Source organism: Echinops telfairi, unplaced genomic scaffold (assembly GCF_000313985.2).
Source record: "Echinops telfairi isolate 266 unplaced genomic scaffold, ASM31398v2 ScPeMD7_18;HRSCAF=68, whole genome shotgun sequence".
Classification (NCBI taxonomy): Eukaryota; Metazoa; Chordata; class Mammalia; order Afrosoricida; family Tenrecidae; genus Echinops; species Echinops telfairi.
Genome location: NW_022103915.1, coordinates 42,027,889 through 42,043,077, shown reverse-complemented (window position 1 = coordinate 42,043,077; position 15,189 = coordinate 42,027,889). Strand labels below are relative to the sequence as shown.

At 45.7% G+C, this 15,189-nt stretch overlaps 1 protein-coding gene across 1 annotated transcript in view; it reads left to right on the top strand.

Annotated features, from left to right (window-relative positions):
• The window catches only part of LOC123521400 (nesprin-2-like), a 100,312-nt gene that overhangs the window by 75,410 nt on the left and 9,713 nt on the right, over positions 1 to 15,189 (top strand). Inside the window, exons 24-28 of the mRNA XM_045287626.1 lie at positions 1,032 to 1,189; positions 5,423 to 5,570; positions 6,124 to 6,716; positions 9,339 to 9,518; positions 11,363 to 11,513. Of these exons, the coding sequence (XP_045143561.1) occupies positions 1,032 to 1,189; positions 5,423 to 5,570; positions 6,124 to 6,716; positions 9,339 to 9,518; positions 11,363 to 11,513 (1,230 nt within the window). The remainder of the gene's footprint in view (positions 1 to 1,031; positions 1,190 to 5,422; positions 5,571 to 6,123; positions 6,717 to 9,338; positions 9,519 to 11,362; positions 11,514 to 15,189) is intronic.

Sequence of the window (15,189 nt, the reverse complement as noted above, 5' to 3'; positions counted from 1 at the left end):
GGACGTCTGGTCACCTTAAGTTTGGGGTGAAGGTAGGGGTGGGGTGGGGGAACATTCACTTGATAAGATAGTTGATCTTCCTGGAAAACCTTCAGAGGAAGTACTGAACTTGGCTCAGGAGCTACCGGGAAAGAGCAATCTCTCCGGTGGTAGGCACAGGAATTGTAAAGCACTATAGGTAAATAAATCCCCCTTGCACTGCAGTGCAGCATTCCTGTTGCGAGCTTGGGAGCACATTGGAGTGAACTCTCAAGGAGAGCTCACCTGGTGGACAAAGAGCCCTAGGTAGCTCCTTCCATTCATTCCCCCGCTGTGTTTTCTAGTTTCTTTCTTTTAATTATGTAAGCTCCTGAGTCACATGCTACCATCTGGTTCCTCTCCATTTTCCATCTGAATAAGCAAAACTCGTGTATTAAAATCTTTGTTGTTCAAGTGATGAATTTAGCATATTTTTATTTCATACTTATGAAAACACTATACTAATCCTTGTGGGGAATGAAGAGCAAATTATGTTGGTAAACACCCAGTAGTTTTCTGCAGTGGTCCTTTTTTGGTTTGTTTTCCTTTAAGAGAGCCAGATGCATATAGCATAAATTGTAACTATTTAATTATAATGAATTAATCTCATTCCGTTTTCATCCGTATGCTAGCAGTTTGGGGTCACTCTTGTTTCCTTTAGTTTAGAAGGTAGCAAGGTTTCCTGTTTAGAAGGAATAGGCTCTGTGTTCTGAAATCTATGTGTATGATTTCGCACGGTGTTCTGTGTATCTAACGTAGGGAAGGGAGGGTTCAGAGATCTTGAGAGACCATTTTGTTGGCTCCTTTGTCTTCATGAAATAGGCCTTTTGAGAACACAATTAATATCACTGTTTCCTGAGAGTCCACTGAAAGACGGTTGGGAAATCTTTTTCTTGTGTTTTCATGTGAAACTTTGCTCTGACAGTTGATGAATGCCTTATTTTGTAAAGTACAAAATAGAATTGTGTCTATTAATCGGCTAGTTGTTTAATTAATGTATGATTTTCATCTAGGCCTTAAAAAAGGAAACTGATGCTTGCTGGAAGGAATTTGAGATCACTTCCCTGAGGTTAGAAAGTCTCGTGAATGACATGAAGAAGCCTGTCATAGCTAAGGCAAGAGACCGATTAAAGGGACAGGAACAAGAGTTCCAGATGGCCCTCAATGACAGGTATGATTCTTTAATGGATTAGTCATGTTTTTACTAAATTTACTGAACTTTTTAAATGCCCTTAAAGCTCAAACCCAGCGATGAATGGCTCACAGCACCTCCCTCATTTTCTTCCTTTACTTTTTCTACGTTGTCAAATTGGTGTCCTTTCATGTCCCTCTTCATTAGCCAGAAACAAAAAGAAGTCGCACAGAGTGAGGTCAGGTGAGTAAGGTGTGTGGAGCAAGAAAGGCATGCTAGGTGCACTGGTGCACTGAGATGGCTGCGTGAACAGGTTCGTCGTCATGGTGGCAAAACCAGTCCCTCCATCTGCCACAAATCAGGCCTTTTTCTGGTTGCACACTGTTATGCAATCTTCTCAGAGCCTCTAAATAGAATGCTCGGTTAACAGTCTGACCTAATAGAATGAACTCCAAATGCATTATGAGTCGCTATTTTTGTCTGTTTGGGAAGTTGACGGATGTCCACAATGAGGTTTGTCATCCATCAATATTTCACCCTTTTTTTGAAACTAGAATACCCCTCATACACTTGAATTTTTCCCATAGAACTCTCCTTGTAAGCTGTGTTCAACTTCACAACAGTTTCTGCAGCACTTTTCCTGAACAGGAAACACAATTTCACAGTCACGTGCTGGTCTCTTAAATCGGCCATCCGAAGCGAGCTTTGAATGAAACTGCTTTTACAAAAAAATTCACTGACCAGAGAGAACCTTCCCGGGCAACACCACTGGGTGCACTAACTCAGAACGAGTTGCTTGACGCTCATGTGATGGGAAAAAAAGGTAGTACTATGAAAGCTCTGCTCCACCCAGCGCAATTGCGGGCTTTTTGGGGGAGGTATCCCCAAGAGTATCAGGCAGTGTTTCATTCTATTGTTGGCAGTGTTACTATGAGTTGGAACTCACTCGCTCGCACCTAACAATAGCATAGTAAGTATGCTCCTTAATTAATCTTCACAAGCACTCTAAGGAAGGCTACCATTAGGTTAGTTATATTACAGATTAGGAAAACAGGTGCACAGAGGGGTTAAATAACCAATCCACACCGCTAGCCAGAGACTTAAGTTGAGCTTAAGATCTGTCAAGTTCCCAAACCGAGGCTCTTCCCACTGTCTTCCCTTGGCAAGTATTTGGCTGTGCCCCAGAAGCTCTGTGAGCTATGGTTTCCTCATTTCTTAAGTGGCAATGTTGTCATCATCCCCAGTCTACAGCCTCGTTTTACAGAGGCTTAGACTGAGACTTCTACGGGGGACTCTTTAAAGTTCATGGGAAAATGGAAGATTAAAACAATACAATCTTATTTCTCAGCAGGAACTCCATCAAGTTCAAGATGCTTTAAGTGATGATGCCAATCATGTAATCCATCCCTAAGAAACTGAATGTTCTAGAAATTTAACCATTAAATCCAGCGGTTTTTACAGTATTAACTGAAGAAAAAGGGGTGCCCTTTAAGGACTTTAAAAAAGATTATTTATACTGCCATCGAGTCAATTCTGGCTCATGGTGACCTTATATTTTAAGATTGGGGTGGGGGAGGGGAGCAAGAAGAAGCCAAATCAGGACTGTAAGATGGATGTGCAATGATTCCCATCCAAACTCTTGCAAAATTGTCCCTGCTTGAATGAGAAGAATTAGTAAGAACATTGTTGTGATGGAGAAAGCTTGCCAGTGATGGTTTCCCAGCCATTTACTAACTTTCTCATTCCACTCTCACAATAAACAGCTATTGGGGGTTGGGGAGAAAGGGGAAATCCATCACAAGGTTGGATATATATCCCATCTCCCAGGGGGATGAATGACAGAAATGTGGGTAAAGTGTAACGGACAGTGTAAGACACGAAATAACAACCATAATATATAATTGATCAAGGATTCACAAGGGGGGTAGGGAGGGGGCAAAAGAGGAGCTGATACTAAGGGCTCAGTAGAAAGAAAATACTTGGAAATGTTGATGGCAACATATGTACAAGTTTGCTTAATACAATTGAATGATGGATAGTCATAGGATTTGTAAAAGCTCCCCAATAAAATGACTAATAAAAAAGAATTATAATAATTTAAAAAATGTATTATCATTCTTTGGTCTTCGAAGAAGTCAACAGGAAAAATGCTTTGAGTAACCCTCTCCCCACACACTGTTACCCTGATCTCTGCTCTTGGCAGGTCCACCTTGGCTTTGGCTGGGTCCCTTCAGTCTTTTGCTCTCCATTGGTCTGACTGCTTTGTCTACAGTATTGGACGGGTAAAGCTGTGTTTCATCTCCTACTGGAATTCCTCAAAAAATGCTGCAGGCTCCTGATCCCACTTGCTTAAAATTTCTATGGAAAGCTCTTTTCTTTTTTTTTTGTTTGCTTTGGCTTTTATTTATTTATTTAACATTTTATTAGGGGCTCATACAACTGTTATCCCAATCCATACACACATCAATTGTGTAAAGCGCATTTGTACATCGTTTCTCAAAACATTTTCTCTCCACTTAAACCCCCGATATTAGGTCCTCATTTTTCCCCTCCCTCCCCGCTCCCCGCTCCCTCATCAGCCCTTGATAGTTTATAAATTGTTATTTAGTCATATCTTGCCCTGTCCGACGTCTGCCTTCACCCACTTTTCGGTTGTCTGTCCCCCAGGGAGGAGGTCACACACACTTCCATGTAATCGGTTCCCTCTTTCCTACCCATTCTCCCTTTACCCTCCCTGTTTTGCCACTCACACCACTGGTCCTATAGGGCTCATCTGTCCTGGATTCCCTGTATTTTCAGTTCCTATCTGTACCAGTGTACCTCCTCTGGTCTAGCCAGACTTGCAAGATCGAATTCGAGTCATGGTAGTGGGAGCGGGGAGGAAACATTTAGGAACTAGAGTAAAGTTGTGTTTCTCATCATTGTTACATCGCACCCTGATTGGCTCGTCTCCTCCCCGAGACCCCTCTGCAAGGGGATCTCCAGTGGCCTACTAATGGGCTTTAGATCTCCACTCCGCACTCCCCCCATCATTCACTATGGTAAGATTTTTTGTTCTGATGATGCCTTACACCTGATCCCTTCAACACCTCGTGGTTGCATAGGCTGGTGTGGAAAGCTCTTTTCTTATCTGCAGCTGATAGATGTGCAGAAGTTTGAGCAGCCGCCAAGCAAAGCTTGTTCCCGCGTAGTTTTCAGTTTGAGCTGTAAACGCCGAGCCAGTTGAGACGTGTGTGGGGTTGGCTGCTGTTTCTCTCGTTCATCATCAGTCCTCTTGAATGAGGGCCTGGACAAGATTGATTTTCTTTCTTCACACGTTGATGTGGATGGTCTCATCCCTTCTGAAAGTCCCCTCTTGTAAATACTGATTACTTTGGGCAGAGCTCCCACCGACTTTTCATAACGCATCAGCGATTTCATCCTTCTTCTCCCTAAGTTTCACCATAAATGTGATGCTTGTTCTTGCTTCAATGTTAGCAGAATTTGTGGTTCTCTAACAGGGCTTCTTTTCAAACTGGTGTCTTATCCTTAGGCTCTCGGATTAGACCATGTTCTGACACGTTGACTTTCACTCGCAGAGACTCTCTAGGCAGTAGAGCTCTTCCTTTGGGTCTCTCAGCCTGTATATCTTTACCGAAGTGAAAAGTCCCATCTTTCTCCCAAAGAGCCCCTGCTGGTTTTGAACTGCTGACCTTGCAGTTGGCAACCCAATTCAGAACTCATTGTGCCACCAGGGTTCCTTAGTTTATGTTGGTGCAAAAAAAAACGAAAAAGAAATCCATGCTTAGTGTTTTTATAAGACACATGTTCCATGAGATTTTGATGATCTCTTGTATGTTACTTAAACAAATGGGCTTCAAAAGTTAGTGGAGAAATGGTTTTAAAGTGTAGGGAGACATTTCCATGAACTCTTTGGAGCCCCTCTGAAATCCATTTTATTTGCATTGATCAAGGCATTTCAATGCATTTAGAATGCATTTAGCATTTAGAATGACATTTCTTAGACACTGAGGCAAAGTTAAGTTACAGTCAGTATTTTTCACCTCAAAAGACAGAGGACAGTCTGGTATATTTTACAATAATTTTCCATTCAACGTGAGGACTATTGAGAAGAGAACTTGAGTGTAGCCAGCAGCTCACTCTTGGCATTTTAGATTGCTGGTGTGAGTTTTAAAGCGATGATGTGTACACATCCCTACATGTATTTTTTCTTGGATAGACCTTTCCGTTCACAGCTACAAAGATACTTATGTCCGGTTTGTTTTCCCGCAGAATGGAGTCTCTGGAGCTAGCACTGCAGATTGTGTTGCCCCTGGAGAAGGAATCGCTTTGCCTCTGTGACTCGGATTTGGTCCTCCATGAACTGGCCATTCGAGAATTTCATCTGAAGGATGCTGATAGCATTTATCAAAACCTAAAGGCAAATATCAGTTCTCACAATCAGTTGTTCACACGTGTATAAGTGCTTATGGATTTCCAAATTATGTATCAATAGTATGTCTATAAAATTATGTATCCATAGTATTATATCCATAGCCACCAGTTAATTCTGACTAGCAACCCCAGTTTTCGAGATGTTAAATCTTTATGGGAACAGAGAGTCTCATCTCTTTCTCTTGGAGCAGCTGATGGTTTGACCCACAGACATTGTGGTAAGCAGTCCAAGTCAGTCATACAACCAAACCTAACTCACTGCCATCAGGTCGATGCCGACCCATAGCAACTGTGGGACAGTAGGACTGCCCCGGTGAGTTTCTAAGACTGTCACTGTTTACAGGAGTTGAAAGCCTTGTCCTTCTGCCTCCGAGCAGGGAGCTGGTTTCCACCTGCCGGCCTTGCAGAACGCAGCCCAGTGCACAACCACTCGGCCCAGGGCTCCAGGTCACCCTAGTCGCCAGATTTGGGGTTAGTTTCTGATGCAGCGTAGCTTTGTGCCTGCTCAGACTGTCCTTTTTTTCTTACATTGATTTTAGAATATTCAAGATTCCCTTGCGAAACAGATCGAAATATGTAGCCATTTCGAAGAGCCCGGCAATTCTGCACTACAGGAATTACACCCACTTGACCGATGTGCCACTCACCATATTATACTGAACTACAAAGCGCAACTCGAAGGGTTGGGCCATAAAGTTCAGAGGAGCGAAGATGCCCTCAACGTTCTGGAGGCATTTTTGGCCTCTCTGAGAACAGCTGCACTCCCTGTGGAGCTGGCTGCCGACTGCGCAGCCTCAGAGACACAGGTGTTGCCAGAACGTAGTTTGACCGCAGAACACAGAGCGGGCAGCGTCCATCTGATGAGAGATAAGGCCAGACATCTGGATCACCATTTGCAGGAGCTTGATATCAGCCTGAAAGATGCTGAACTGGGCGAGGCCTCCTCCTGTGAGAAGCTGACTGATTTTGTGTCAACCAAGTGTGGGGCACAGGAAGAACTCCGCGGGGACAACAAGTTACTAGAGATGTGTGTTTTCAAAAATAATGAGCTGCTAAAAAATCTTCAAGATGTGCAGAATCAAATGAGCAAAATTGGTCTTAAGGATCCAACCATTCCAGCTATAAAACAGAGGTAGGTATTGCGTCTGTTCCTGTCCATTTAGTTCCTCCTCATGGTTGGATCTGTAGCAGGTAGAACACACACTCCCTCCGTGTCTTTCTGCGCCTGGGCCAGCCCACCCCAGTCAATGCTCTGCATTCTTGTACGTAGAAAGGCTTTTCAAGTAAGCTTCCTTTTGGTTGATTTTACACCTTTCCAATTTTGTATGCCCCCCTCTCCCCCACCCCCTTTAAAGGATACATTCCCAGGCTCAAAGGTGTGGGAAAGTCAGACATGTCTAAGTGCCTTACTTCAGATCCCTTGGACTGCTGGGTTTATGATGGGGCTCTCTGGATGGGGAAAGAGTTGGGAAACGCCCTGTATTTTATAATCCTCAAGAAAGAAGTGTTGGAGGGGGCACGTGCCACATTCTGTCTTTGGTTCTTGTCTGGTGATTTGGCCTTCCCCGCTCCGCCCAGCAAAATGAAGGTGGGGGTTGAGTGGGCAGCAAGGGACTGGATGTCAGAGGAGCTTTCTGCTGAGTAACCTGAGGGTAAGCTGACGCCTGGCGACCCTGTATGTGAGTGCTGCTATTTAAACGTTAGCAGTTCAGTGTGTGGACTCCAGGTCCTGACAACGGAAATCTTAGCAAGGGCCACTTATAGGTGCCGTCCTCTAGTCTTCCTCCCACTTTCTCTCTCTCTCCCTTTGCCCACTGCAGGTCCTTTCATTGCCATGGTCTAGAGCAGTGGTTCTCAACCTGTGGGCCACAATGCCTTTGGGAGTCGAACGACCCTTTCACAGGGGTTGCCCGATTCATAACAGTAGCAAAATTGCAGTGATGAAGTAGCAACGAAAATAATTTTATGGTTCATGGCATTAGGAAGGTGGAGAACCACTGGTCTAGAGACTCTTGGGTTGTCCAAGTCCTGCAATACAGCTTAATTGTGCCAGTCCCTGTGACATCTCCCTGTGCCCTCAGTCTGCTGGGTTTTTTTGGTTTTGTTTTTGCTTTTGCTCCTTTACAAATAAATTTGAGAAACTTTTGAGTCGTTGTAGATTTATAGAAAATTTACAAAAATAGTTCTCTGTGCCCTCAGTCTTAATGTAACTTTTGTTCCTAAAGGCCCCCTATTCTTAGTGAAGTGTTGAGCTAATTATTCATTTCATCCTAGTAAAATTTCATTAAAGATTTATAAAGACCAAATAATAAGTAAATTATATATAAGTTGATAAGCAAAAAACTGTGAGTCTGCAAGTAATAAAACAAGTTGATTATTAATCTAGTTATTAATAAAGTAAGTCTAGATTAACTGCCTACTATGTACCAGGAGCCCTTTTAGGCACTGAAGATACCAAACCCCCCCCCAAAACCCAAACTCACTGCTATCGAGTCAATGCTGACTCATAGCGACCCGACACTACCACTACCCCCCACCCCACCCCACCCCCGTGGGCTTTTGGAATTGTAACAGTTTAGGGGAGTGGAAAGCCCAGCCTTTCCCCTGTGGAGCTGCTGCTGGTTTGGAACTGCTGACCACTCAGATCACAGCCCAGCATGTAACCATCAGGGCTTCAGTAGGAAGATACAGCAGTCAATAAATTGAGATAAAAAAATGGATAGATAGATAAAAAATATATCCCTGACCCCCTGAAATTTATAATCTAGTGAGGAGAGAAAGATATTTGGTATCTAGGCATTGATAAATGCTGTGGAGGAATGTTAAGCAGGGATGTAGGATGGGAAGATAACTGAGTAAAGGGAGATGAATGAATGAGGGCAATGTGAGGCAACCTCCAAGGGCAAGTACGGACTGTTTATAAATTAGATGTTCGTACTCAAGGCACTGCCTGGATTGAGGAATGGTCACCTATTTCCCCCAGATGCGATTCCGTTTCACAGTCCCATGGACCATGGATGAGGGTCCCAGTGGTTCCACAACCTTGCCAACATCTGCTGTTTTCCTCTCCTCCCTCCCCCCTTCCAACCCCCTCCCCCCTACGTTGCCATTCCAGTGTGGTGAGGGGGTAGTTCATTGTGGTTTGGGTCTGCAGCATCCTAATGGCCAACGAGGGAAAAGCTTGTTGTCTGAAGAGGCATGCCCACGTGCCCCTGGCTCTTTCTCTCTGTCACCGTCGCCCCCAGTGAGGAGCCTTGCTGTTCCGAGCCATCCATCCTCTCTCCACGCTTGCGCACCGCAGAGACGCACATACCGGCACACATACTGGTTGGGGGTTGAGTTTTTGTTTTTTTTTACATTTTTCCATTTTTTTCCAATCGTTTTTTGGCACACAGTTCACATATCACACACTGGAACAGTTCCATCCTTCACTCACATCAAGGGGAGTTGTACAATCACCACCACATCTATCTTAGACCGTAGACGTTTTTTTGCTTTGAATGTACCTTTCTATGCATATACGCCCTCTACACATGTTTTACACGTGTATTCATCACAGATGTTATTGCTTACGGCTTTGTGTATTCCTTACATTTAAAACAGTCAGTTAAAATTGCAGACATGCAAGGAGACCCCTGAATTCTATGTGTAAATGTGTAGTTTTAACAGAAATGAAAGTTAGTGTGCTTCCTTATCTGTGATCAAATCTCATTGGGTAATAACTGGCTCTCAAACTCTTCTCTTTCATAATCAGGAAAAAATCACTTATCAGAGTGGATAAAGATCTAGATGAGTACGAAGACGAGAAGAAACACCTGCAAGGAATGGCAGCTTCTCTTCCACAGTTCAAGGACGGCCGAGAAAAGGCTCTGAAGCAGCGGTGCGAGCGCACGGTACTCCTGTGGGAGAACACAAAAGCCTCGGTCGCTGAATGGTAAGGAGAAAATCCCCCCCCCCCATCTGAAAAGTTATCTGTGGCCAGCAAGCTTTCTGAAATTTTTACGTTGAAGAAAAACATTTCCAAGGACCGAAAGAAGAGTCAGGTCCAAGCTTCATGCCCGAAGCTCCCTGGGCCCAAGTGTAAGGCAGAGCCTGAGTCATGAACAACTGCTGGAAGGCACCAGAGAGCTTGTCTACCAGGGTTAGCAAATGCACAGTATATTGGTCTTTAACATTGTCCCGCCTGTACGGGATTCCTAGTCCTACGGTAACAAATTGCTACAACATTAGTGGCTTCAAACAATACAGATTTCTTATCTTCCAATTCTGGAGATCAGAGGCTCTGATTCCAGACCTTTCTCAGTTCTAGGAAGGCCACATTTCTGGCTCCTGGACCCTTCTGCCAATTTAAAGCCAGCAGCACATTGCCTTCCAATCTCTCTGACTCTCTGACCTCCCCATCCGTTTTCACTCACATCTCCTCCTCGGACGCTCCTGCCCCTTTCCTGTAAGGAGCCTTGTGATAACATTGGACCCTCCTGGATAACCCAAGATCATCTCCTGTTTTAAGATCCTGAACGTTATCACATTTGTAAATCTCTTTTACCATGGGAGCCCAGGGACTAGGCGGTGGACATCTCTGGGAAGCCATTGCCCTCTGCTACACCACTCAACTTGCATAGCAGACAGTGCCTGTCGATGACCTAGTCTTTCCTACAGAGTCCCATGTTTGTTCTTAACTGTATGAAGGCCATTGCCCATCCGTCTCTCTTGGCAGTTCTGAATCTTCACCTAGCCGCTCTTCTCCTTATCCTCTGTCTGGGGTTGCGGTGCGGTGGAGAAGGTTGACCCTACAGGCCAAGGCTTCCAATTGGGTTAAAAAAGTGGGATGTCATTGTAGGAGTGTCAGGGCCAGAATGGTCAGGATGTTCTTTCCCATCCCCCTGTCTTATCACAAGGTTCTGGCAGGTCCGGACAATGCCCCCTGCCCTGGCTGGGCCCTTTCTTCCCTTCCCCATTGGGATCCAGCGGTGTGACATTCTTGCTGAGGTTATTCCCTGGTGACCCTGCTGGTTCCCCCTTAACTCTGCCAGCACCTCTGTCAGGGGGCCCTCTCATCCTTTTCACGATTTCCTGGAGCTCCTCCTCTTGCCTTCAGATCCCCGAGGCTACAGGAGTCGAGATCAAGCCTGCCTGTGGTATTTGACCCAGAGGGAAGAGTTGAGGTCCAAACAGGCCAAATTAACATATCCAAGTTCCCAAGACTAGTTAGTGCCCAGCTGTGGCTCGAAACCAGATATTCCAACTGTCACGTTGAATTTTTTTTTTCTGTTTAAAAAAAAAAGACTAAATTTGGAATAAACAGAATACCATAGGTAACCCTACTGATATTTCACGCCCGGAGCTTTCCTGCATCACAGCAGTCATGCCACTACCCAATGACAATGGACGCGCCCCACCCCCCCCTGCAGGAACAACCTGTGACTCGGTGAACCACGTTACAAATGATCACCAAATAAAAAGCTAGGAAGACAATGTTTTCCAAGATGTGTTTTGGTTAATGATGAAATTCAGGTGCTGGTAGCTTGCATTTATGACTCCTGCTGTATTTTCTCTCTAGACTGTACATTGGTTTGCTTTAATATTGATCTGGTGAAAATATTAACCCAGGGGTTATTTACCCCACCTTTTAATCAGCTAAGTATGTCCCCTCTTCCTTAGGCTAATCATTGCCAGAGGAGAACTCCTCCTATAATTCATGGCAATTACTGGGGGCTGCAAAAGGTTGGCGGTGGTGTTTTCCGACACTCAGTGGCTTCGCGTTGTTTCCTTTCATAGCCTTGAACAGTGCGAAAGGGCGTTGGAGCTGCTGAAACAATATCATAATTTAAAAAATATCCTGATCACATTGATTCAAAAGGAGGAGAATGTCATCTCGCTGCAGGCGTCCTACCTGGGAAAGGAGAACCTGAAGAAAAGAATCGCAGAGGTAAGTCCGGTTCAGAGGAAGTTCTGCCCTGAGCCTCCCGAGAAGACGGCACAGTAAAGGTGTTTGATAAATGGAGTCATTTTCAAAACTGGGTTCAAAAGTAGTTATTTAATGACTGTTTTTTTACCAGGCAACAGGAAGGTGTGGAATCTGTCACCAGGGTTTGTGGGAGGAAAAAAAAAATTAGACCTCAAGTTGATGTTGTTGCTTTTTTCTCTTTGGGTTTTAACACTTGTTGAGTATTGGTCATCGGGGTGGGTCTGCTGTAAGGCCTCGGCACGGCTCTCACAGCCTCTGCACTGACCCACCTCTCTACCCAGGACCCGGGACTTCCGGGCTTGAGAGAATGAAGACAGTAGGAAAATCTCCTCCATTTGTTAGTGGATAAAGGACAATTTACCGTTTAAATTTTACTTTTTATAAAGGTGTGTAAGCTTATCTCTACATTGTTCCATCAGCCTTCACAGTTTGTTCAGCTTGTCTTCTAAGAATAACATTTTCAGACACTAGGTGTCACTGTTTTCTACTGTTTTATGTGGTTGTCACCCAAGCAGCAAGCAAGGAAGAGTCAGAGAAGACAGCCCTTCACCCTGTGACTCTGGGCCAGAAGGTTGTTTTTCCTCCAAACACCAGCTGAAGTGCCGTCGGCGTGTTAAGCACATGTGTACAACATAGTCTACGTACACCTAGCTGTTGGAATTAGGTTCCCGAGTTGCCAGGAGCAGCACCTTAAATGGGAACATCCTTGTTAAGCAATTGCGTTTTTATTTGGAACTCTTCTCACCAGCCTAGCCACTTACTCCTGAAGCTGCAGTGACGCCACTGTGGTCCAGGCACAGGCTGTGCCACGTGATTTTGGAACCATTTTCTCAGCCTCGGTTTCTTGGCTCTGGCCAATCAGGCAGAGCCCCTGTGCGGCCGCCAGTGGTGCCGTCCCGTCCGTGGTGTGTGCTGGGCTCCCTTTCAGACTTCAGTGAGGAAGGTGGGCCAGGCTGATTGCGTCCGGCAGGAGCAGCCTCTGCTTTGTCTGGTCTCAGCCTCTGTCCTCATTCTGCCTGCCTTCCAGGGGTTTAAGGATCCAGTGGCCCAGGATCACCTCTGCCTTGAGTCCCAATACGCATAACTTCCATTCTGTGGTGCCCTGAACACCGGTTTCCCACCTGGAATTCTGGCTGCAGGAACAGTCTCCGCCTTGTTCTCAGAGTCTGAGTTCTTGCCTTGTACCTGCCCAGGCATCTAGTTCCTCTCGGTGTCAGGCCTCAGGCTCCTCTTTGTTTATACAGATCTTCCCTCCTGGGTTCCTGCCTTTGCCCTGCTAAGTGGGGTCTTATTGGCAGTGGAAAGCCAGTATGTGAGGTCATAAAAGTACCTGGCAGAGCGCCTGGGGCTTCATCAGCACCTGCCTATAGAAGACTATCTGTGCCTCCGCATGCTCTGTGTTACCTGGTGCTCAGACCCTGGTCCCACGACTCCATGGCTCCATGATGGCCACTCTACTTGCTAGATAATTGATTTCTCAGTCTGGCAAAACTGCCTCCCACCACTTCCAGCAGGTGGCTCCTCTCTTGGGTGAATCCATGGAATGGAGATCTAGTGCCAGGTCTTGATTCCTGTACCACCATTCGTTCCTCTATGGTGGTCATTACCAGGACCCCCACCCCTGCCCCAGCAGCCCCAAGTCCGAGCCTTTCGAGAGAGTCCACCTTCTTCTATCCGGGTCCAGAGGGAGGTCGTCAAGATGAGGGCCCAGAAGTCTAAACGTGTTTCCTGTAGAACAGTCCATCCAGCCAAGCTGTTTGGGGCCCATGCTCCGTGCCTGTTGATGGGTGTCATCACTTCCCAGCCTGTCCGAGCTCCTGCAGCATAAAGGGGCTGACGTGGTTTTACGTTGCCCTTTACCCGTCATGCTCTTCCTTCTAGGTCCCTTCTGGGCTAAGGCGTCAGCATTCTCTAGTCTGTTCAGTCATTTGCCTCTCGTTCTCCAGCCTCCCACCTTCCCAGCTGGCCAGTTCCTGCTGAGCCACTGCCACGATGGCCGCTCAGTATGTGTCAGAGAGGAACTATGCGCCGTCGTACTCTTGTCTCTGGCTTGTCGTTTAGAAGTAGGTCGGCCTTCCTTCTGAGATAGGCCTGTGGGTTGATTCAAACCTCCAGCCCTTTTGTTTAGCAACTGAGTACATCAACGGTTTATACCACCTAGGAACTCTCTCTGTATCTCTTGTGCGCGAGTGCACACACACACACAGAGCTTTGAGTTCTTTGCTGTTTATTTAGCAGTATAAGCATTTTCCGAATGAACGAATCTGCCTTGGTAGAAGTACAGCCTGAATGCTCCTTTGAGGCGAGCAAGGGGAGACTTTGTGCCACGCACTGTGGATGTGTTGTCAGGAGAGATCAGTCTCTGGAGAAGGCCATCATGCGGGGTAAAGTGATGGGGCGGTGAAGGGAGGAGGGCTCTGGACAAGATGGATTGACACATAGCTGCAAAAACTAGCTCCAACACGAGAGCAATTACGGGTGTCATCCTGTGGCTCCCAGGGTTGCTGTGAGTCAGAACTGACTGTAGGCACCTAACACAACAACAGTAACATTATTGCCTTAAAGGAAGTCCAAGCCTGTTTTTTTTAATGTTGAGGATTTTGTATCTAATGCGGCATTTAACATAGGACACTTACATTTCTGAAAATAAGAAATTCCTAGGATGGCAGATAGAATCGTTCTAGTACTAACTTTAGTACTGATTTGTAAGTTGTCTCCTGATGCTAAGACAACAGTCAGCAAATTTGGTGATGTCTTAGCGACTATCTTTAGAAACAAATAATCCCTGTGGTGTGCTGTGTATCCGCATGGTGTTTTGACCGGTGGCTGACATGTGATCCCACTGAGAACTTTTGTCCTTGAAAACCATAGAAACCTGGATGTTTATCTAGACTGTGGGGCCCGATTTCTATTCTCTCTCATGAACGTTGAAAAGTAAGACTAGACGGCTGGACTATCCGGGGACCATTCAAGTTTGGGAAATGGCAGCGTGGGCCTCGGACCCTTTATTTTACGCTGTCCATTCACTGGCGAACAAACCCACCGTCTGTCTGCTAACCACTCCCCGCTGGCCCTCCTGTCCTCTTCACGCATTGTAGCTGGTCCCAATGGAACGGCACAAGTCTTTGCAGTCAAAAACATGAGGGTGTAAATACATCTATTCCCAAACACACATACACACGTATGTATCTTTCCCCTTGTTAATGAGACAAGCATTTCTCATGCCCCAATGCCTAACACTGAGCCAGTAGACAGAAGAGTCGTATTTGAATGCCAGCTCTCATGTGAGAATCCACTTAGGAGACAGAAGCCTCCACTACTGAGTTTTGATTTCTTTCTTTTTTAAGTAAACTTTTTATTCTAAGATACTTACAGGTACGCATGTAGTTGTAAGAGACAATCGAGAGATCCGTGTACTCTTTACCCTTTACCGAGTCGTTACCAGTGGTAACGTCTGGGCAAAGGACAAGACAATATCACAAGCAGGTGCAGGGGCGATGCAGCACACGGCCATCACCACTGGGGTTCTTCACCTTGTCCTTGGGTTGCCCTGCCTTCTTCCCTCCCCCTCCCACCTCCGCCCTAACCCCCACATACGGATCTATCTGGTCTTGATTTCCCTAATGTTGCTATTTCA